Source organism: Ranitomeya variabilis, chromosome 6 (assembly GCF_051348905.1).
Source record: "Ranitomeya variabilis isolate aRanVar5 chromosome 6, aRanVar5.hap1, whole genome shotgun sequence".
In the NCBI taxonomy this organism is placed as follows: Eukaryota; Metazoa; Chordata; class Amphibia; order Anura; family Dendrobatidae; genus Ranitomeya; species Ranitomeya variabilis.
Genome location: NC_135237.1, coordinates 191672241 through 191689043, shown reverse-complemented (window position 1 = coordinate 191689043; position 16803 = coordinate 191672241). Strand labels below are relative to the sequence as shown.

The 16803-nt window shown below is 43.1% G+C and overlaps 1 protein-coding gene across 1 annotated transcript in view; it reads right to left on the bottom strand.

The window, feature by feature from the left end:
- ITGA9 (integrin subunit alpha 9) overlaps window positions 1-16803 on the bottom strand; it is an 823989-nt gene that overhangs the window by 31866 nt on the left and 775320 nt on the right. Inside the window, exon 27 of the mRNA XM_077269347.1 lies at window positions 173-292. Coding sequence (XP_077125462.1) covers window positions 173-292 — 120 coding nt within the window. The remainder of the gene's footprint in view (window positions 1-172; window positions 293-16803) is intronic.

Sequence of the window (16803 nt, the reverse complement as noted above, 5' to 3'; positions counted from 1 at the left end):
ATAACAAAAAACAAGATGACTTTTATTTCAATGTAGCCAGTCCATTGCAGGCATGACTTTTCATTAACCACTTAACAAAGATCTAACTCCTACATGCAATGGAATCAGCCTTGGACGGGTTCACATAGCTACAATTAGCATCTCATTTCCTCAGGGTTTCTTTGTAGCTCACCTTCCACAGCAGTACAGCCAGCAAAAGAAATATGAGGATCCCGACTAGTAAGCTAATGGCAATGATCCAACCCACCACATAACCACGTGGTTCCTGATTGTGTAGTGCCTCAAAAATAACCTGCAGAGAAAAAAGAATAGGGAATGATGACAATATACCTCACAACCAAGCATACATATAAGGCTCAATTCACACTCATGTTTGCTTTGTAATTAACATTTTTTATAGAAAACCACAAAAAAACACTCAATTATTGCCCTCATTGTTTGTTTTATTCTTATCGACGATTAAGGCCATGTTCCAAATGAACAAATATGGTGCCCATTTTCCGCTGACTCCGCATACTGCAAAAAATATCCACAGCATTAATTGACAAAATTTGCAAGTTTGAGAAATGGGGCAAGTAAGTTTATGCTGTGGATGTAAGTGCGATTTTCATCCTTTGCAATGCATTGGGAAAAAATGTACAGCTCTCCTGCACCTGCTTTACAATGATATCGGCAGTGGTAAATACTGCTGTAACACTGGAATCTCCTCTGGCAGAGCTTAACACAGTGCTGGTCAAAAGTTTGGACGCATTTTTTAATGTGTCCAATCGGCAGCCAAGGAGAGCTATGAATGAGGCAAACAAAATCGAAAACTTACAAAGTATGAGTTTTTTGTGATTACGTGTCGCAATGTCATGTAGAGCAAATATAAGTATGCCCTCTCATTATTACTACTCGTGTGGCGGTGTGCAGCTTCTAATGTGATATCTTCCAAGCGCAGACAACTAACAGTGACACCATCAGACATTACATGTGCTCACGGTGACTTGAATTTCCCCCTCGCTTTATAATAAGCCGACATCAGCAGCACATTTCAGGTGAGGCCACAAATAACAAAAAGGCCCCATCAACCCCTTGGTTGTAAAATCACAACTGGTAGGCACATGCCAGGCCTGTGTTGGGAGTGAGGGGGCCAAGGGCCCACATCCCCAAAGAGACACCTTGCGAGGCCACTGTTCTAATGGACATCACTTGTGTTGCTTGCTCCAAGTAAATCTCTAGTAACTTCTTTGCAGCAATTCAACCATTAAGGCCTGATTCTTTCGGTCTCCTCTGAACCGTAGATGCTGAGATATGTCTGTGCATCATTTATGAAGGCTGTTATATGAGGAGAAATCAATTTGCAGTTTCTAAGGCTGGTAACTCTGATGAACTTATTTTCTGCAGAAGGGATAAGTCCTGGTCTTCCTTTCTTATGGTGGGCCTTATGAGAGCTGTTTTTTTTTTAACAGAGATTGATGGTTTTCATGACTGCACTTGAGGATATCTTCAAGGTTCTAGCAATTTTCCAAACTGGAAAATAACGATCATATTCGCTAAATACACCTGTGGTGAATACTAATAAGAATGGGCTGATGAGCGCCTACCTGTCAATATGAGTAGACTCTGTATGGATGGCGTTTAAAGTCCTCCGTACTGAATGGCGATCTCTGGTATGATCCATGAAAGTGTGGTGGATATTGTACCTTGAATCCGTGCTGTGCTGGACAAACAGTGTTGGCAGCGTTCCAGCTGGCCATGCTTGCTCAGACACATGTTTGAAAAAATTGCTGCCCTGCGCACTTTGTGACATCACTAGTTACGGGCTCTCAAGGCAAAAAAGAAGAGTGCCGATTATCCGAAGAGGCATTAGTGGCAGCGCTGGTGCATATTTGTAATTTGTGCCTAATTTTACAAACTGATTGACCTTCATGTCTTAAAGTAATGATTTAACATCTATGCTGGTTTGTGCCTCTTCTGTTTCAGCTTTGGCGCCAGTCCTATTTTTTCCCTGGGAGTTTTGGTGCTGCATTATGAAGGAGATTTGGGGTTAATTTTGGTCTAGGTTTTGATCAGTCATTCCCGAGAGCCCTGGGCGAGACAGTCAGCCTTTTAAAGGGAACCTGTCACCGGGAATAATGCTGTTAGCCTGCAGATATGGGGTTAATCTTCAGGTTAACAGCGTTATGATGCTGTCCGGGGCCAGCACGCCGCAGAATGCAGTGGGGAGAAAATTATCTTTATTCTCTACGCCAGCATTCGGTTTCAGTCATGGAGGCGGGGGTGGCGTGGATCAGTCACCGCTCTGAGTATAAAGAGCAGCACTGTAACTACGCCCTCAGCTCTACCTGATACTCGCCCTGCATTGCGGCCGGCTGTCAGTCAGGGCCTGGGCGCTGTTACAGCGGCGGCTCTGCATACTCAGAGTGTGACGGAACCACCACCGCCCCTATGACTGAATACCGAATGCTGGTGGGGAGAATAAAGATCATTTTCTCCCCGCTGCATTTGACTGCGTGCAGGGGCCGGACAGCATAACGCTGTTACACTGCACATTAATCCCATATCTGCAGGTTAACAGCGTTATTCCTGGTGACAGGTTCCCTTCAAACCCCTAAAACTCTGACTCCACTGCAAGTCAATAGCATTGCTGTTCTGGTGTATACTGCTGTGTTCTGCGCCTGTTTGTTGTTCTGATTATTCTTGTTGTTTGACCTCGGCTTGACTTTTGACTACACGCTACACTAGCTGTACGATTTTGTACATGACATGATCTTTTGGTTCTGACCCTGCTTGACAACCATTCCTGCCTCTGGTTTGCTCTTCTTAGACCAGCCCTTCCATGCAAGCAATCCACTCAACCCTGTTGTAGGAACAGAGCCTTGTACAGGGGTCAAAGGTTGGTTGGGGTTCCTCTGGAATCTGCCAGACGATGCGGCTCTTGCCAAGTCTGTCCGAGGTATCTTTTTTGACCCTGTGGCCTATGCCAGTTGTGACAGATGATGGACTGTTTTTTTCTCTTTACTTAGTTGAGCAGTTCTTACCATATTCTGGCTTAGAAGAATTGTGGAATAGGGTCCTGCACTGTATTGAATTGTGCCCAATGGTGGCACAGAGTTTCTGAAAAGTAGTGAAAAATGAATTCTTGATAAGGTATACCTATTTATTGGAAGCCATTCCAAGTGAGTGCCAGATTAAGTTGCTTGAGAGAATGCCAAGATTGTGTAAAGCTAACATCAAAATAACACTGAAGTACTTTGAGAAATCCAAAATTTAACACATATTTTGTCTTGTTTCACGTGTCTCTTAACTCCTTGTTTCCATATGTGTCGCTTTGTAGATTTGCTGCCATCAGTCTGAATCTTCAATGTGCACATTACAAGAAGAACAAGAAAAAACACTGCATAAACTGGTGTGTCCAAACTTTTGACTGGGGGATGGCGCATGGCAGCGACGTCATACGCCCGTGTAACTTGCACACTCAAATCAGCTGCAGGCTTCAGAAGAGAATGCCATGGAGGGAAGGTGAGTAGAATAATTTATGTTTTTCCCAGGAGAAGGGACATATATACCAGGATAGAGCAGAGGATAAGAGACATATATACCAGGATGGGTGACATATACCAAGGTGTGCCCAGATTTGGAGACATATATATCATGATGGGGCCCAGGATAAGGGACATATACACTCACCGGCCACTTTATTAGGTACACCTGTCCAACTTCTTGTTAACACTTAATTTCTAATCAGCCAATCACATGGCGGCAACTCAGTGCATTTAGGCATGTAGACATGGTCAAGACAATCTCCTGCAGTTCAAACCGAGCATCAGTATGGGGAAGAAAGGTGATTTGAGTGCCTTTGAACGTGGCATGGTTGTTGGTGCCAGAAGGGCTGGTCTGAGTATTTCAGAAACTGCTGATCTACTCGGATTTTCACGCACAACCATCTCTAGGGTTTACAGAGAATGGTCCGAAAAAGAAAAAAAATCCAGTGAGCGGCAGTTCTGTGGGCGGAAATGCCTTGTTGATGCCAGAGGTCAGAGGAGAATGGGCAGACTGGTTCGAGCTGATAGAAAGGCAACAGTGACTCAAATCGCCACCCGTTACAACCAAGGTAGGCCTAAGAGCATCTCTGAACGCACAGTGCGTCGAACTTTGAGGCAGATGGGCTACAGCAGCAGAAGACCACACTGGGTACCACTCCTTTCAGCTAAGAACAGGAAACTGAGGCTACAATTTGTACAAGCTCATCGAAATTGGACAGTAGAAGATTGGAAAAACGTTGCTTGGTCTGATGAGTCTCGATTTCTGCTGCGACATTCGGATGGTAGGGTCAGAATTTGGCGTAAACAACATGAAAGCATGGATCCATCCTGCCTTGTATGGAGCATCTTTGGGATGTGCAGCCGACAAATCTGCGGCAACTGTGTGATGCCATCATGTCAATATGGACCAAAATCTCTGAGGAATGCTTCCAGCACCTTGTTGAATCTATGCCACGAAGAATTGAGGCAGTTCTGAAGGCAAAAGGGGGTCCAACCCGTTACTAGCATGGTGTACCTAATAAAGTGGCCGGTGAGTGTATATCATGATGGGGTATCTATAAACCAGGAAAAGTCCTGGATAAAGGATATACATACAAGTATGAGGCCCAGGATAGGGACATATACATCAGGATGTTGAACATATTACCAGGATATATCCAGGATGGGCCTAGGTTAGGGAGGATATATACCAGGATGGGAACTATTTATACCAGAATGGAGGACATACACATGTATGTATGTATATATATATATATATATATATATGTATATATATATATATATATATATAGGATGGGGCCACTATGAAAGACACACATATCAGGATGGGGGACATATGTACTAGGATAGGACCGGAATGGGGGACATATATAGCAGGAAGGAGACCAGGATGGGGACATTACTACATAATGGGGAAAGGGTTAACTTGTATGTCCTTATAGGATTTAGTGCACGTTCTTATAGGATTTAGAATGCTACAAGGGCCCATACATCTGACCAATATATGTGGACAGATGAGGAGGAGGGGTGTTAGTATGTGTGCGTGTGGGGGGGATCCCAGATCAAAATTTTGCACCAGGGTCCATGGGACCACTGAGCATCTACAGACGCATATTTATGACCATAATATACACTATACCATACGATATGGCAAGTCAATATATAATAATGTAAAATATACAGGGAATGAACAATCATTACTACAAAAAGCAGTTCTTGCTTATTTGTATTTTTTGTTGTTCTGTGGATAGATGTGCCTTATAACTTTGCGCAATATTCAAAGGGTTTACAAATTGAAGTGCTTATGTTGCTATATTGAACAAGACGCCTTAAAGGGAACCTGTCACCCCCCCCCCAGGCATTTGTGTTGTGAATTCCGTTCTTGGGCTCCATCCTGTGGTCATGAATGGTATTTTTGGGAGTTCTGCTCTTGGGCTCCCTCTGGTGGTTTCAAGTGGAACTTAGCAGCTGCTTTCACTAATCGGTGCCCTGGCCTTGTTATTTAACTGGGCTTTAGGCTGTAGTTTATGCCAGCTGTCAATGTTCCTTCCTGTGGATTCAGTCCTTTCCTGGAAGTTCTCTGTTGGCCAGTCCATTTCAGCTTAAGATAAGTTCTGCTAGTTTTTGGGTGTTTCCCTGCCTATGACCTTTTGTTCAGTTTAAGTTATGTCTCTTTTGTCCAGCTTGTCATCATGAAATATTCCGGCTAGTTGGTAGCTCTGGGGTTGCAGATTTGCCCCTCCACACCGTGAGTCGGTGTGGAGGTTATTTTTGTAAACTCTGCGTGGACATTTAGTTTTTATACTGACCGCACAGTAGCCTTTTCTTTCTCTGTCTATTTAGATAGTAGTGGCCTCCTTTGCTAAAATCTAGTTTCATTTCTGAGTTTGTCATTTCCCTCTTCACTCACCGTCAATATTTGTGGGGGGCTATCTTTCCTTTGGGGGTTTCTCTGAGGCGAGATAGTTTTCCGTTTCCATCTTCAGGGGTAGCTAGTTCTTAGGCTGTGAAGAGGCATCTAGGCAGAGATAGGAACGCTCCACGGCTATTTCTAGTGTTGGTGTTAGGAGTAGGGATTGCGGTCAGTAAAGTTACCACCTCCTCAGAGCTAGTACATTATTTGTTTTACCCACTAGGTCATTTCAGTGCTGCTCCGTAATCACTAGGTCATATAGGTGATTACTGCCTGTAGAGCTGCCACCTCCTCTGAGCTTGTCCATGATTGGTTTTACCCACCAGGTCATCTCAGTACCACTCCGTTACCACCAGGTCATAACACATTTGTAACTAAAAGAGCCATCTTGTGCAGCACTAATGCTGCATTCTGACAAGGTGGCTCTTTTAGTTATTGTTCGTTGCACTGCAGAAATAATCGCTTGTGAATTTGGTCCCTCATACCTTCAAGTCGTCTGGGGGGCAGGTCTTTCCCCCCTCATCCAGACACAACACAGCTGTCACTCTGCGAGAAGGGTGCCGCATCCTTGGCATTATTCAGTTGTCCAGGTGCCTGCGTGGTCATATTCTGCCTTGGGCATGCGCAGTTCGCGCTGCCCGACAACTGACATCACTTGATGTCTTGTTTACTGCACCTGCCCAAGGCAGAATATGACCGTGCAGGCACCTGGACAACTGAATAATGCCGAGGAGGGGGCGCCCTTCTGGCAGAGTGACAGCTGTGTTGTGTCTGGATGAGGGGGGAAAGACCTGCACCCCAGACGACTTGAAGGTATGAGGGACCAAATTCAAAAGCAATTATTTCTGCAGTGCAACGAACAATAACTAAAGTGCCACCTTGTCAGAATGCAGCATTAGTGCTGCACAAGGTGGCTCTTTTAGTTACAAACTCCTGGGGGGGTGACAGGTTCCCTTTAAGAAGTCAATGACTGGAAGTGTATGGACTTCATTTCAAAGCATGAACTTTTCAGAATATTTATTCACTTTTAGATTCCAGAAAAACATATTTCACCCACTGTTCGCCAACATCTATAATGGCTTTTATAGCTCCTTGAGGCTACTGAATTTCACTTTTCAATGTGTTAAAACATTTCTATCCATATAATCTGAGCTTAGTGAAAACACAGTATAGTTTTATTGACATTCCTATAAATTTGAGTCAAAACTGAAATCTATTTTGTAAGTGTATGCATTCATATACCATATGTGACTCTCATATCTATGAACTTTCGTACACTACTGCTAAGGCTTATTATTGTTTTATGGGGAATACAATATACTGTAACTTTGTAGCATATGGTCAAACATAATGTATTTGCTACATAGGAAAATTTCTCTAACTCGCTTTCCAAATTATAATGCATATACAAATACGCAACGTTTTATGTTGTGTATTGGTGTATCTGTGCACAGAGCCTTGAGTGCATTTCTACAGGCTAGGGGTATGTGTCCACGTTCAGGTTTGCTTCAGGCTTTGGTCAGGATTTTATGCAGGTAAAATCCTGACCAAAAATGCACCTGAGGTCACTGGCAAGTCACCTTCGGTGTTCCTGCGTGTTTTGCTCATTGTAGCAACATGCTGTGTTGTGAAAAAACGCACCGCATGTGCGTTTTTGCGGGAAAAACGCATGCGTTTTTTAATGCACAGTGGAGACGGGAATTCATTAAATCCCCTCCATTATGCTGTAACATCTGGACACTGCGTTTTTGATGCTGTGGCTCAACGCTGTGTCAAAAACGCAGCGTTTCCTGAACGTGGACGCATACCCTAAGAGTTCCCAATAATTGGCCAGGCTGACAATCCTCCAACAGGTGAGCAAAAGTGCTTGTTTATTGCATAAAAAACATCATTTTCGGCAGCACATCATGACCGCGTATGCCGAGTACGGTCTTTTCCTACGTATGTAACCTAACCACCAAAAAACTGCCCACCGACCCAACCTTTCCTTAAATAAAACATAACCAATTATTCTTTTGGATATTTTGGCCACAGCGGCCAACTTTTTATTAATAAAATTAACATAACATAAATACAACAGTATAAATTTGAGGGGAGGGTTCTTGGAGCTAAAAAGATCTGGCAAAACCCCACAAGATAAGATCGACCACCATATTACCCTCAGCCGTGAAAAACCAACTCGAGGGCACCGTACATCCCGTTCCGGGAAGAGAAAAAACCACCAACAGCTCCCAGGGTAAAACCCCGTCCAGAGCCCATACCAAAATGCCAGATCCAACCCCACCACATTTTAAATTGCCTGTAATTATGCTCCAATTCCTTCCCCCAACCAATCAGCGTCAACTCCAAGAACCCCCACCCCCCCACTGCCACTGTGACAATAAATGAATAAAATGCAAATAATGACTAAACACCCGCATACAAAGTGTAAACCCAAAATGTCTCTTTTTTTTTTTTTTTTTTTTTTATATATAACTTCCCTTGCCATATCAATATATAAACTCTGCCCCACAATCCCCCCCCCCCTCGTTAACAAAAACCCCAAGCACAAGCCTACAAGGGAGGGTGGGTGGGTCTTCCTTCTTCTGGAATAAGGTAGGGAATGGCGGTTTTCCCGCACTTTCCCTACTACCTCCCCCTTCTAAACCACTCCCCCCTTTCCATTCTCCTATCCCCAGCCGGAGCATCATTTAAAAAAGACCGCCCGGCTCAAAGCAGTCATGGGGGGCCTCCTCCCAGCTGCGCTTTGTTCCAGCCCCCATCTTTATGTTTAACCAGGACTGCGCTGTCGAACAATGTTGCACTCCTCTGCTATTCTGTGTGCATAGATGCGCAGTCAGCCTATCTAAAAAGGCTATTAAATGACGGCATTTTATATTGTTTATTTAAAAGGGTAGTATCTTCAGAAATAAGTGGAAATGTGCCAACTGTGTGTCACTTGAATATATTAACAACATGTGCAAGTACAGTGAACAAAATGTAGTGCGGTCTCTCAAAATGAATAAAGCATAATTTATGAGATGGACAGGAATAAAAACATGTTTCCTAAAAGGGGTTTTTCCTTATATCTTTTTTTTTTCTTTTCGGACAGACTTTTACAATAACAAACTGAGCTTTTAGTAGAAAAACTGTAGGGGAACAAAAGCGCACTAGACCATCGGGTGATACCCTTTTAAATGGAGGTGCCCAGGCAGGCACCTGATGATATCAGCTGCCCCGTGGCTGGGGGATCATTTCCTCCAGGATAGTTCACCAGTATCGATGATAACATGATAGCAGGCTGCAGTAATGAAGAATCCTTAGAGCTGAGATGAGTTAAATGGTTTTTATTTCCATAACGTGTTTTAACAGTGACTAGGTCTGAAGGATTGTTTATCCCAGCAGCGCAGCCTGTACTCACCATCCCTGGGCTCAGTGATGTCTCTTCTGCAGTACTGTTGGCCGGCTGCAGCAGTGAACTCACATCCACAGAGATCATAACTGCTGTAGCCAATCTCGGGGCTCAGCATTTCTGCTGATGTCAATGGCTCAAGCTGCTGTGCCCGATGATTTGCTGCAGCGGTTTTGGGCATGTTGGCATGATTTCACCGCTGCAGCTGATCAACAAAGGCCAGAGCAACAGGAGAGAGGTATCATAGGACACAGAGAGGATGAATTAAAGTTCTTTGTTATATCTTGTCTGGAAGCCTATGGACTAAAAAAAAAATGAAAACAGGACTACCCTTTTATTATTGGACTGCACAAACTTTGGCAAAAATGACAGCCTGCAGAAGACTTTTGTACCCGTCCGTGAGATTCTTGCACCTGTCTACTACCAGGATCTTCCACTGTACTTTTCTCAAACTGTTGAATGCTTGCATGGTTCATTTTCCCATATGAAAATTTCAGCTGTGTTCACACTTCGCGTTTTTTCTTGTCAATCGCATCATTTTACTGCAACTTTCCAAAATCACAGCAAAAATGTTTTCGTTCTACTATGACAGAAAAAAATACAAAGCCGCTATAATGCGCAGATGCAGCCTTAGGCTACTTTCACACTAGCGTTAACTGCATTCCGTCACAATGCGTCGTTTTGCCGAAAAAACGCATCCTGCAAAAGTGTTTGCAGGATGCGTTTTTTCACCATTGATTAACATGAAGCGACGCATTGTGACGGATTGCCACACGTCGCACCCGTCGTGCGACGGATGCGTCGTGCAGTGGCGGACCGTCGGGAGCAAAAAACGCTACATGTAACGTTTTTTGCTCACGACGGTCCGCTTTTTCCGACCGCGCATGCGCGGCCAGAACTCCGCCCCCACCTCCCTGCACTTCCCCGCACCTCACAATGGGGCAGCGGATGCGCTGGAAAAATGCATCCACTGCCCCGTTGTGCGGCGGAGACAACGCTAGCGTCGGGAACGTCGGCCCGACGCACAGCGACGGGCCGAGCCCGACGCTAGTGTGAAAGTAGCCTTAAGCTCTCTGAAAAGATTTTCAAGTAGGCCACGTTTACATATTCAATATTCGGCCAGTATTTTACATCAGTATTTGTAAGTTAAAACCAAATCACTAGCCCATGCCCATGCAGCCCATTAAAAAGTTTTGTCCAATTACATTTCATCCCTTTAAAGGAGGCAGATACCTATTAACCACTTTCCGACATTGGGTGTAATAGTACGCTGATGTCGGATTGCATCCGGTTTGGTGTGGGCTTTGGCGCTAAGCCCCCACCTTTCCAGGCACATGACAGCTGATGTAGACAGCTTACATGTGCCCGCAACAGCTGCAGGTGGAATCACGATCCACCCGCAGCTGTTAACTAGTTTTTAAGTATTTAAGTCGTGCTTCTGGCAAGTGCAATGGAAATCCCACCCATCGGTGACCCCGTCACAGGTCACCAAAGGGTTGGCATGACAACCAGAGGTCTCCAGCAGACCACTATGGTTGTCACTGCCAGATTGCTATGAGCGCCACCCAGTGGTCAGCGCTCTTAGCAAGTGAGCATTTCTGCTACATACAGGCAATCTGATCATGGCCTCTATGTATGTAGCAGAGCCGATCAAAGTAATGCAGCTTCTAGCCTCCCTTGGAGACTACTGAAGCATGCAAAAAGTTAAAAAAAATATAAAAAAGATAAAATATAAAAGTTCAAATCACCCCTTTTTTGCCCCATTCAAAATAAAATACAAAAAAAAATCAAACATACACATATTTGGTATTGCCACGTTCAGAATCGCCCGATCTATCAATGTAAAAAAAAGAATTAACCCGATCGTTGAAAAAAAAGAATTAACCCGATCGTTGAAAAAAAAGTCAAAATGCCAGAATTAAGGTTTTTTTTGCAATTTCACCGCACTTGGGATTTTTTTTGCCCGTTTTCCGGTCACGGACCGCTCCCGGCACTTTAACCCTCCGGAACACTGCGATCAAACATGATCGCAGCATTCTGGAGCCGACAGAGGGGCTGCCATGGAGACATCCAGGTCTCCAGAGCTGAGAGACGTCCTATCATGCGCAGTGCATGTCAGGAAGTCTCTCAGTGTCAGTGTGCAGAAGCTGCAGCGCTGACAGATCTGCATGCTATAGAAGCGATCAGCCTGCACAAAATGAGTGTACCATAGTGGGACACAGTGTAAAAGAAGGAAATACATTTTTTTTAAATAATTGTAAAAATATTTTTAACAATAATTTAAAAAAATCATCAATATTTATTCTATCACTATATAAATATTTGAATTTAAAAAATCTAAACAATAAAAGTACACATATTTTGTATCGCCGCGTCCATAATGACCCGACCTATAAAACTGTCCCACTAGTTAACCCTTTTAGTGAACACCATTAAAAATAAACAAGCCAAAATACAATGCTTTATCATCATACCGCCGAACAAAAAGTGGAATAACACGCGATCAAAAAGATGGATATAAATAAACGTGGTACCGCTGAAACTGTCATCTTGTCCCGCAAAATACAAGCCACCATATAGCTCCATCACTGGAAAAATAAAAAAGTTATAGCTCTCAGAATAAAATGATACAAAAATAATTATTTTTTATATAAAATAGTTTTTATTGTATAAAAGCTCCAAAACATAAAAAAAATGATATAAATGAGGTATCTGGATGCCACGCCAATTTATGCGCTAAGCTTTCTCAATTTTTCATATTTTTATTGCAGTAATGCAATTCAATTTTCATATTTCATGTTTGCAAGCGTTGGCACTACAGAGTGCTGCCTGATTTATTTTATTGTATATTAGTTGGTGACTCTAAGTAAGCACCTGTTCACACCTAGTCTATGTTTGGATGCGACGGTCAGTTTTTTAAAATTTATATATAAATGAGGTATCGCTGACATTGTACTAATGTAGGAGGGTGGTGCTGTTATGGACAGTAAGGAGCACGCTGTTACTTTTAAGAGACTGCACCCCCTTGTCTAGCAGGATGGAATGCTTCTCCCCTGCAATAGACTGTGTGAATGAACTGGACTGTGCAGATGGCAGGGGTGGAGCCTGAACAGCGTGTGTGAGCTGAGGCTGCTGCAGCGAGAACTTTGTGCTGATAGCTGCAAGAGAGGAGAACTGTGTCCTGATATAGCTGCAAAGAGGACCCCCAGCCTGTAACGGAGTGGACTTGTGAGATTTGACAGACTTTTTCGGGTGCAGCGAGGGTGGCTGTCCTGTATTAGTTCAAGGAGCCACAAAGATACCGAGAAAGGGATTTACAGTTTCCAGGAGCACCTCCAGGACCCAGAAGCAAGGAGAAGACCACGTTTCACGGAGTTGACAGAAAGCCGTGCACACCACCGTACTAGACTTTTGGGGGCTCCCCGGGACTGGATCTGAGTCCCCAACATCACCGTGAGTTTGTTCCTGTTTTGTGCACATGTCAGGGCCTAGTGTATGCTTCAATAGTCAGAACACGGCAGCTGTGAGGCCTGCTTAGTAAAGGCCAGGGAGGTTATACGTAGAGTAGAATTATTCTTTGTTAATTGTTTGCATTGACTTGTGTGACATATATTGAGTCTGTAACAGTTGGATCACCGTGCTATTTTATGGACAAGCTAAAGAATTTAACTCTTGTAAATTATCTTTTGCCATTGCATACCCCTGTTTGCATCTTTCTCATCCACCTCATTCCGTGCCTTCCAATAAATCTACCCTTTGTTGTTTGCACCTCATCTTGTGTACAGTAGTCTTCCTGCACTGTGGTGGTCCCCCAGCCATCGCTTCACTAACCCAAAGAATAAAACTGCTTTATCAATTGTACCACACGCGGAATAGTATAAAAGCCCCCTCCCCCCGCAAAGAAATTGATGAATTTCTGTTTTTTGTTCATTCTGCCTCACAAAAATCAGAATAAAAAGCGATCAAAAATGTCACGTGCCCGAAAATGGTACCAATAAAAACGCCAACTCCTCCCATAAAAAACAAGACTTCACATAACTCTGTGGGCCAAAATATGGAAAAATGAATAGCTCTCAAAATGTGGTGATGCACAAACAATTTTTTGCAATAAAAAGCGTCTTTTAGTGTGTGACAGCTGCCAAACATAAAAACCCACTATAAAAACCCACTATAAATGTTATCACCCCCATTAGTTAGGGAAAAATATTTTAAAAAAATTTATTTATTCCAGTTTCCCATTAGGGTTAGGGTTGGGGTTGGGGCTAAAGTTAGGGTTAGGATTAGGGCTAAAGCTAGGGATAGGATTGGGGCTAAAGTTAGGGTTACGATTGGGATTAGGGTTGTTAGGGTTGGGATTAGGGTTGGGATTAGGGATGTGTTAGGTTTAGGTTTGTGGTTAGGGTTATGGTTAGGGTTGGAGTTTGAATTAGGGGGTTTCCACTGTTTAGGCACATCAGTGGCTCTCCAAACGCGACATGGCGTCCGATCTCAATTCCAGCCAATTCTGCGTTGAAAAGTCAAACGGTGTTCTTTCCCTCCCGAGCTCCTCCATGCGCCCAAACAGTGATTTACCTGCACATACTCAGGACAAATTTCACAACAACTTTTGGGGTTACATTTCTCCTGTTGCCCTTGGGAAAATAAAAAATTGGGGGCGAAAAAGATCATTTTTGTGAAAAAAACATGATTTTTTATTTTAACAGCTCTACATTATAAACTTCTGTGAAGCACTTGGGGGTTCAAAGTGCTCACCACACATCTAGAGAAGTTCCTTAGGGGGTCTACTTTCCAAAATGGTGTCACTTGTGGGGGGTTTCCACTGTTTAGGCAAATCAGGGACTCTCCAAACACGACATTGCGTCCGATCTCAATTCCAGCCAATTTTGCATTGAAAAGTCAAATGGCGCTCCTTCCCTTCCAAGCTCTGCCATGCGCCCAAACAGTGGTTTACCCACACATATGGGATATCGGCGTACTCAGGACAAATTGTACAACAACTTTTGGGGTCCAATTTCTCCTGTTACCCTTGGTAAAATAAAACAATTTGGACCTGAAGTAAAAAAAAGTTTAATGTTAATTTTTTTTAAACATTCCAAAATTTTTTGTGAAGCACTTGAAGGGTTAATAACTTCTTGAATGTGGTTTTGAGAACGTTGAGGGGTGCAGTTTTTAGAATGGTGTCACTTTTGGGTATTTTCTATCATATAGACCCCTCAAAGTGACTTCAAATGTGATGTGGTCCCTAAAATGAAATGGTGTTGTAAAAATGAAAAATCGCTGGTCAAATTTTAACCCTTATAACTCCCTAACAAAAAAAAATGTTTGGTTCCAAAATTGTGCTGATGTGAAGTAGACATGTGGAAAATGTTACTTATTAAGTATTTTGTGTGACATATCTCTGTTATTTAAGGCCATGAAAATTCAAATTTGGAAAATTGTAAAATTTTCCGAATTTTTGCCAAATTTTCATTTTATTCACAAATAAACACAAGTCATATCAAATAAATTTTACCACTACCATGAAGTATATGTCACGAGAAAACAATGTCAGAATCACCAAATCCATTGAAGCATTCCAGAGTTATTACCTCATAAAGGGACAGTGGTCAGAATTGTAAAAATTGGCCCGGTCACTAACCTGCTAACAAACCACCCTTGGGGGTAAAGGGGTTAAGATCCTGCCTCTCACAGGTGAAGTATACCTATGATAAACAATACAGACTTCTCCATTCTTTATAGGTAGGAAAACTTGCAAAATCGGCAGTGAATCAAATACCTATTTTCCCCACTATATGTATATATCTATCTATATAATCGTCTAAGGGGTACTTCCGTCTGTCTGTCTTTCTGTCTGTTTGTCTGTAACGGAAATCCCGAGTCGCTGATTGGTTGCGGCAGGCCGCGACCAATCAGCGGCAGGCTTAGTCCGGCCGCGAATTGGCACCTCCGTACTCTCCTCTAGTCAGTGCCCCTCCCTACTCCCCTCCAGTCAGCGCCAGTGTGTCGCCCCATCCCGGACCAACTTTTTACTATTGATGCTGCCTATGCAGCATCAATAGTAAAAAGATATAATGTTAAAAATAATTTAAAAAAATAAAAAATTGTGCTATTCTCACCTTCCGTCGTCCACCGATGCGCGCAATGCTGCCGCCAGCTTCCGTTCCCAGTGATGCATTGCAAAATTACCCAGATGACTTAGCGGTCGATGTTAAGTCATCTGGGTAATTTCGCAATGCATCACTTGGAACGGAAGCTGGCGGCAGCATTGTGCACATCGGGACAGCTTCGGTGGACGCCGGATTTTTTTTTAACAGGGATATGGTGCCCACACTGCTATATACTACGTGGGCTGTGTTATATACTCCATGGGCTGTGTTATATACTGCGTGGGCTGTGTTATATACTGCACGGCCTGTGTTATATACTATGTGGGCTGTGTTATTTACTATGTGGGCTGTGCTATATATTACGTGGGCTGTGCTGTATACTGCCTGGCTGCTATATACTATGTGGGCAGTGTTATATACTGCGTGGGCTGTGTTATATACTATGTGGCCTGTGTTATATACTGCATGGGCTGTGCTATATATTACGTGGGCTGTGCTATATATTACGTGGGCTGTGTTATATACTCTGTGGCTGCTATATACTACATGGCTGCTATATACTACGTGGCTGTGCTATATACAATGTGGCTGTTTGTGTTACGTGGGCTGTGCTATATACTATGTGGCTGCTATATACTATGTGGCTGCTATATACTACGTGGCTGTGCTATATACTACATGGCTGTGCTATATACTACGTGGCTCTCTGTGTTATATACTATGTGGCTGTGTTATATACTACGTGGCTGTGTTATATACTACGTGGCTGTGCTATATACTACGTGGCTGTGCTATATACTACTATACATATTCTAGAATACCCGATGAGTTAGAATCGGGCCACCATCTAGTATATATATATATATATATATATATATATATGCACTAGATGATGGCCCGATTCTAACGCATCCGGTATTCTAGAATATGAACGTATGTATGTATGTATGTATGTATGTATATAGCAGCCACATAGTATATAGCACAGGCCATGTAGTGTATAGGAGCCACGTAGTATATAGCAGCCACGCAGTATATAACACAGCCACGTAGTTTATAACACAGCCCACGTAATGTATAGCACAGGCCACGCAGTATATAACACAGGCCATGCAGTATATAACACAGCCCACGCAGTATATAACACAGCCCACGCAGTATATAACACTGCCCACGTAGCATATAGCAGCCACGCAGTATATAACACAGCCCACGTAATATATAGCACAGCCCACGTAGTATATAACACAGCCCATGCAGTATATAAAACTGCCCACGTAGCATATAGCAGCCACGCAGTATATAACACAACCCACATAATATATAGCACAGCCCACGCAGTATATAACACTACCCACATAGTAT